The sequence below is a fragment of the Scylla paramamosain genome, chromosome 23, assembly GCF_035594125.1.
Source record: "Scylla paramamosain isolate STU-SP2022 chromosome 23, ASM3559412v1, whole genome shotgun sequence".
In the NCBI taxonomy this organism is placed as follows: Eukaryota; Metazoa; Arthropoda; class Malacostraca; order Decapoda; family Portunidae; genus Scylla; species Scylla paramamosain.
This window is the reverse complement of record NC_087173.1, coordinates 10,307,986-10,315,485: the sequence shown is the minus strand read 5'-3', so window position 1 is coordinate 10,315,485 and position 7,500 is coordinate 10,307,986. Positions and strand designations below refer to the sequence as shown.

Here is a 7,500-nt window from a genome sequence, read left to right as displayed (position 1 = left end):
TCTCTTCGTAGGCTGACTTGCTTAACTCCGTGTGTGTGTGTGTGTGTGTGTGTGTGTGTGTGTGTGTGTGTGTGTGTGTGTAGACAGATGGTTGATGATGCAAATTACGTTATTGTTGTGGTGGTTATGGTGGTAGTGATGATGCAAGTAGTAGTAGTAGTAGTAGTAGTAGTTTTAGTAGTAGTAGTTTTAGTAGTAGTAGTAGTTTTAGTAGTAGTAGTAGTAGTATAGTAGTATAGTTGTAGTAGTAGTATAGTAGTAGTAGTAGTAGTAATAGTAGTAGTAATAACCATAATACAACTCACAACGATACAAGAGACAGGAAAATACAGCACTCACAAAAGGATGCAGGAAAAAAAAAACAGCAAAGACAGGAAATACAGCAGACAAAATGCAACAGAAAGAGAGGAAAACACAGCAAACAGACGGGAAATAAACGAAATACAAGAAAATACAGGAAATAGAGGAAAATACAGCTACAGAAAATACAACATAGAAAAAAATACAGCAGACAAACATAAAAATACATAAAACAGGCAGAAAATACAACAAACAAACAGAAAACAGAGGAAACAGAAAATACAACAAACAAAAATAAATACAACAAACAAACAAAAATACAACAAACAAACAAAAATACAACAAACAGACATAAAAATACAGGAAACAAACAGAAAAAAATACAACAAATAGACAGAAAACAGGAGACACAAAAAAATACAGCAGGAAAAATGATGAAAAAGGAAGAAATGGTGACAGTGATGATGATGATGATAGTGAATGTGGCTGAGGTTAATAATCCTTTGTACAGACAGACAGACAGACAGACAGACAGACAGACAGACAGACAGACAGACAGGCAAACAGGAAGTTCCCTAACAGCTCCCTCCTCACGATGCTGGCGTGGGAGGGAGAGGGACAGAGTGGGAGGGAGAGGGAGAGAGGAAGGAGAGTGAAGAGTGTTAGCAGGAGGATTATTCAGATCAGGAGAGAGAGAGAGAGAGAGAGAGAGAGAGAGAGAGAGAGAGAGAGAGAGAGAGAGAGAGAGAGAGAGAGAGAGAGAGAGTCTTTGTGTAACGGTAATAATAATAAGGAACTGAAGGCAAGACCGAGAGAGAGAGAGAGAGAGAGAGAGAGAGAGAGAGAGAGAGAGAGAGAGAGAGAGAGAGAGAGAGAGAGAGAGAGAGAGAGAGGATAACAGTATTGACACGAAGCAAGGGAATGAAGACAAGAGGCAATAAAGGATAGAAAGAGAGGAAGGGAAGAGGGATAAAGGAAGAGGAAGAAAAGGAAGGGAAGAAAGTTATTTTTGTGTTCAGGAAAATTAGTTCAAATCATGCATCGTGTTTTTCCTTAAATTTTCGCTCGTTTTTCGCTCGTTTTCTTATTATTCGTTCATTTTTTTTATTTATTTTCAGTTATTTATTTACTTTTGTTCTTTGTGTTCAATCGATGTTTACTGAAGGAAAGAACCAGGAGGAGGAGGAGGAGGAGGAGGAGGAGGAGGAGGAGGAGGCGGCGTTGTTAAGATTATGTAATTTTGTCTGTCTGCTACTGCTCTCTCTCTCTCTCTCTCTCTCTCTCTCTCTCTCTCTCTCTCTCTCTCTCTCTCTCTCTCTCTCAGAACAAAGACTTCTATATTATTATTATTATTATTATTATTATTATTATTATTATTATTATTATTATTATTATTATTATTATTATTATTATTATCATTATTACTACTACTACTACTACTACTACTACTACTACTACCACTACCACCACCACTACTACTATTATTTTTTATCATTATTGTCACTATCATCATCATCACCACCACCACCATTTTTTCATCACAATCATTATTTTTGTCTATTTCAAGTGAGAATGAATGACCACCACCACCACCACCACCACCACCACCACCACCACCACCACCACTACCACCACCACCACCTATTTCTGTCACGATCTCATAATTTTTCTTTCTGTATTTTCAGGTAAGGATGAAAACACCAACACTTCCCCATACAAGACAAGTGTGAGTATACAAACATATTCATGAGTATACTGGAGGCGTGGTGAGTGACGCTGTATACTGTGAAGGGGGGAGGGAGGAGAAGGAGTGGTGATATGGAGGAGGAGGAGGAGGAGGGGTGATAAAGAGGAGGGAGGAGGATGTGAGGTGTGACGAATGACAAGTATGAGAAAATGAGGAAGAGGAGGAGGAGGAGGAGGAGGAGGAGGAGGTGGTCTAATGTATAAGAAATGAGAAGTAAAATAAGGAAGAAGAATATGAGGTGTAAGGAGGAGGAGGAGGAGGAGGAGGAGGAGGAGGAGGTAAAGAGTGAGAGGAGGAGGGTGTGAGATATTAAGGGTAAGGAGAGGAGGAGGAGGAGGAGGAGGAGATGAGAAGTGAGGAATGAGGACATTAGATGATGATGAAGAGGAGGAGGAAGAGGAAGAGGAGAAGGAAGAGAAAAAAGGGAGGAGAAAGAGGATGAGGTTGCTAACTTTTCGCTTTAGTACAGAAGTTATGAAGCTTAAGAGAGAGAGAGAGAGAGAGAGAGAGAGAGAGAGAGAGAGAGAGAGAGAGAGAGAGAGAGAGAGAGAGAGAGAGAGAGAGAGAGCTTGATTTGCCACTCATCCCCGTGAAAAAAAAAAGAAGGAAAGTTTAGAGAAGGAAAAGATTTATTTATTTTTCTTTCCTCCTGTGCAGCATGACAACAATATTTCAACCTTCCCATTTCCATATTTTCTTCTTATTTTCTTTTTTGTTCTTGTTTTTTCCTCGCCTTATTCCTCTTCCTCTCTTCCTCCTCATATATTTTTTTCCTCTTCATTCCTCTTCATTCACTAACTTGTAATGATTTTTCTTCTCTTTCCTCTTTTTCTTCTTTTCCTCCTCCTTTTTACCTCTTTTTCTTCTTCCTCTTTCTTTCCCTCGTAACTTCGGAAACCTCCCTTCCTCTTACTGTCCGTCTCCTCTTTTCCTCATTTCCTCCTTGCCATCTTCTTGTTCTTCTTGTTCTCCTTGTTCTTCTTTCACAGCTTCTTTTTTCATCTCTTTCCACTCTTCCTTCTCCCAATGTCTCGATTCGGACCCCCCTCTCTCTCTCTCTCTCTCTCTCTCTCTCTCTCTCTCTCTCTCTCTCTCTCTCTCTCTCTCTCTCTCTCTCTCTCTCTCTCTTGACTCTCTCCTCTTGAAGCTTTGCAATGTTTACCTTCCTCTTACCTTTCCCTTATTACGTCATTCTCTCTCTCTCTCTCTCTCTCTCTCTCTCTCTCTCTCTCTCTCTCTCTCTCTCTCTCTCTCTCTCTCTTTCTGCGCATTCAAGAAACACGTGAGGATCGATCTAGTCCAGAGCTCAGAGCGAGGCGCGGGCTGGCCAATCAGAACCGTCCTCTATGCACTAGGCCAGCCAAGGTCGTGTTCTGATTGGCCGTGACCTTAACCTGGTTGGCGCCAGCTGTATACTTTCGCTTGGGGGGGGGCGGGGAGAGAGAGAGAGAGAGAGAGAGAGAGAGAGAGAGAGAGAGAGAGAGAGAGAGAGAGAGAGGGGAGGGGCGTGGGAGAGTGGCTTGTTTTCTCTTCTCGTATCTTTTGTTATTGTTTTTTTTTTGCTTTTTCTTGTTCTTTTTCCTTTGTCGTTACTGGTTATCTGTGTATCTGTTTGTTTGTTTGTTCTTGTTTATTTGTTTGTTTGTCTATATGTATGTATGTATGTATGTATGTATGTAAATATATTTGTATATCTATCTATCTATACATCTATCTATCTACTCATCTCTCTATTTACCTATCTATCTATAAATATATTAGCCTGTCTATCTATCTATCTATCTATCTATCTATCTATCTATCTATCTATCCACCCATCTATCGCTTTATGTCCATCTTTCTATCTATCTCTGTCGATCTATCAGTCTATCTATCTGTATTTCTCTATCGATCAATCTCTCTATCTATCTGTCTATCTATATATCTATCATTCTATTTATCCATTAATCGGTCTATCTCTATTTATCTATCTATCTATCTATCTATCTATCTATTTATCTGTCTATCTATCTATCTACCTACCATTTCGTTCAACATCCATATTTTTTTCCTTACTAGATTGGACTGTCTGTCTGTCTGTCTGTCTGTCTGTCTGTCTGTCCGTCCGTCCGTCCACCTGTGTTGTGTCCTCCCGCCATTAGTGGAGGGAAAAAAAAAAGAAAAACGCTGAGGTATTTCCATTTTTTCCCCCAAAGTTGTGGTCACGGCAAGATTTTGTTTTTTTGTTCAGAGAGAGAGAGAGAGAGAGAGAGAGAGAGAGAGAGAGAGAGAGAGAGAGAGAGAGAGAGAGAGAGAGAGAGAGAATGACGTAATAGAGGAAGCTATGTAAGAGGAAGTAAAGAGAGAGAGAGAGAGAGAGAGAGAGAGAGAGAGAGAGAGAGAGAGAGAGAGAGAGAGAGAGAGAGAGAGATTACACATTCATCAATACATAGATACACGTATATAATTCCCATTTGCATTATAATAAACTTATAAAACCGTAACAGTATATCACACACACACACACACACACACACACACACACACACACACACACACACACACACACACACACACACACACACACACACACACACACACACACACACACACACAGGCAGGCAGGCAGGCAGACCATTCAATTAATTCACCGTAACGTAACTACCGCCGTAACACTTCAGTCGCTCAATAACCGTGCTAATGTGACGCGAGGAATGTGACGTAATGTGGCGGTGCTCAGTGAGACTCGATTCTATGACTGGGAGCCTCGCAGTTATTAAAATCCAGTCCATTAAAAGTGATGAATATTGCTAGTATCCGTATTTTTCTTTCATTATTATTTGGTGATTTGTAAAGAACGAGGTTTTAAGGTATCTTTAACCCTTTGACTGATTGATAAAGGTAGATAGGTAAATAGGTATTCTTATAGAGGACTGAAGAACTTGAAGGTTAAAAAGATAGATTCGAAGCGTGAAGTATCATTGTTTTGGATACGATGGAGAGGTAGATAGATAAATAAATAGACAGGTAAATAGATAGATGGGTATTTTTATCGATCACTTAAGAACTTGAAGGTTAAAAAGATAGATTCGAAGGGTGAAGTATCATTGTTTTGGATACGATGGAGAGGTAGATAGATAAATAGATAGACAGGTAAATAGATAGATGGGTATTTTTATCGATCACTTAAGAACTTGAAGGCTAAAACATAGATTCAAAAGCTGAAATATCATTGTTTTTGGATATGAGTGGTAAAGATTACTGGACTTCATGAATACAGAGATAAATTGATAGGTGGGTAGTTTATCGAGCACTTAACCCTTTTGGCTACTACAGGTACATTTTTCCTTAATTACTATTCATTGAGACATCTTTATATGTTCTCCACCACCTCCAACCTTTAAACTGGATAGAAATTGCCAAATCTATTCTTTTCGTTCCCTTCTTTCTTGCAAATGTTTTTAAAGATTTCATGCACATTACTTCTGGTGCTGTTATTTGTTTGGTGTCGCAGTGAAGGGTTAAAATTGAACTCTCTCTCTCTCTCTCTCTCTCTCTCTCTCTCTCTCTCTCTCTCTCTCTCTCTCTCTCTCTCTCTCTCTCTCTCTCTCTCTCTCTCTTTTCCTGCCTTTAATTTCGTATCTTCCTCCTATGAGTTTCAAGGCACATATAAATCTGAACTTCCTATCTATATTTCTGTATGGTCTCCATTTCCTATGATCTAATCTTGTGTAAGAGAGGGAGTTTCAAGATATCTTTAAACTTGAACTTTCTTTCTCTCTCTTTTTATCTTTAATTTTGTGTCTGCTCCTTCCTTTGAGTTTCAAAGCACATGTGAACCTGAACTACCACTTCCTATCTACACTTCCGTATTTCCTCCCTTTCATATGATCTGACCTTGTGTAAGAGAGAGAGAGAGAGAGAGAGAGAGAGAGAGAGAGAGAGAGAGAGAGAGAGAGAGAGAGAGAGAGAGAGAGAGAGAGAGAGAGAGAGAGAGAGAGAGTGGGGTTTCAAGGCACATGTGAACTTAAAATGACTCTTCCAATCTTCGTTTCTTTCATGTGAGAATTTTTCTTTATTTGTTTTTGTTTTGTATGTGTATTCCTCCCTTCCTGTGACTTGCTATCAGTTTTGTTACTGTTTAAATGCTACTACTACTACTACTACTACTACTACTACTACTACTACTACTACTACTACTACTACTACTACTACTACTGTAACCACCACTAATACTATCGCCACAACAACAACAACAACACTAACACCTCAGCAAATGATGCCGTAAAAAAAAAAAAATCACCAGTGTTTGCTGTACGACAGTTTGGGCGCGGCTCCCGTGTTACCCGGCATCATCAGCACCTATAGTAGAATCAGTACTCGTAATAGTAAGAGTGTGAGAGTGCGGCGGGCGAGGTCGGGGCGTGGCGCGGCCTAGACCAGGAGAACTGAGACGTGAGGGAGTTAGTGTCTGGACGGCAAAGGAGGATGAAGGTGGTGAAGTCTTACGGAAATATGGGAAACATTAACAGTGCAATATTGACGTTTGTGGAAATGTGGGAGAGGTTAACAGTGAAATATTGTACGTTTGTGAATATTGAAGGTGAAGAAAAAGATAATTAAGACTAAGATATGAAGAGCTAAGGAAATAATTAGGTTGCTTAGCTGATCTTTTGTGGAAATGTGGGAACGGTTAACAGTGAGACATTGAACGTTTGTGAATATTAAAGGTGGAAAAAAAAAAAAATAGAACTGACCACATGAAGGAATTACTTTAAGCTCAAGAATCAAGAAAAACGAATGTGGTTTGTTGGAATCTTGTGGAAGCATTGCAGAGATGAACAGTGAAATATTGAATGTTCATGAATGCTAAAGGTAAAAAGAAAGAACAAATTTGAAAAGTGATACTAATATTAAAAGTGAGACGTGAAGATACGGTTAGCTTAAGGACGAAGCAATATAGAGGTGTTTAACTAAATTGTTGTGAAAATAAGGGAGATATAAAACAATAAGAGAGAGAGAGCGTTAGTAAAAGTGAGGTGCACAGAAATACAGATAATTAGGTTACGAATGAGAGGTGACGTTACTGTAAGCGTAAGAATAAAGGAATATAAAAGTGGTTTGCAGAGAGAAGAATAGTAAAATATAGAACGTTTGTAAATAATGAGGTAAATATGGAAAGAGGACAAATATGTTTTAGATGTGAGAAGAATAAGTGTGAGCTTAACTACTGTTGTGAGAATAAAGTAAACACAGACACATAGAGCGTTTGTGAATAAAATAAAGTATGAACAGTAATTATGATGCTGATGCAGTTATAAAGACAGAAGTAAGGATAAAGAGAGCCGTTGGTAAAATGTAACATTGAAGAAATATAGTCACATTTGAGAAGATAAAATAAAAGAATGAATAAATGTAATGCTGAAACGTGTACAAGTGATAGGAATATTAAAAAAAAAAAAAAAAAAAAAAAA

General features: G+C 38.8%; 1 protein-coding gene across 15 annotated transcripts in view; it reads left to right on the top strand.

Moving 5' to 3' along the window:
- Positions 1 to 7,500, top strand: part of LOC135112139 (transforming acidic coiled-coil-containing protein 3-like) — a 107,990-nt gene that overhangs the window by 25,216 nt on the left and 75,274 nt on the right. For 8 of the 15 annotated variants that reach the window (XM_064026175.1, XM_064026184.1, XM_064026176.1 and 5 more), the window contains exon 2: positions 1,986 to 2,026. The exons of 5 other annotated variants lie outside the window; for them this stretch is intronic. In XM_064026175.1, coding sequence (XP_063882245.1) covers positions 1,986 to 2,026 — 41 coding nt within the window. Of the gene's footprint in view, positions 1 to 1,985; positions 2,027 to 6,424; positions 6,482 to 6,877; positions 6,902 to 7,500 lie in introns of those variants that run through there. 2 more of the 15 variants (XM_064026182.1, XM_064026188.1) reach the window with 2 other exon arrangements.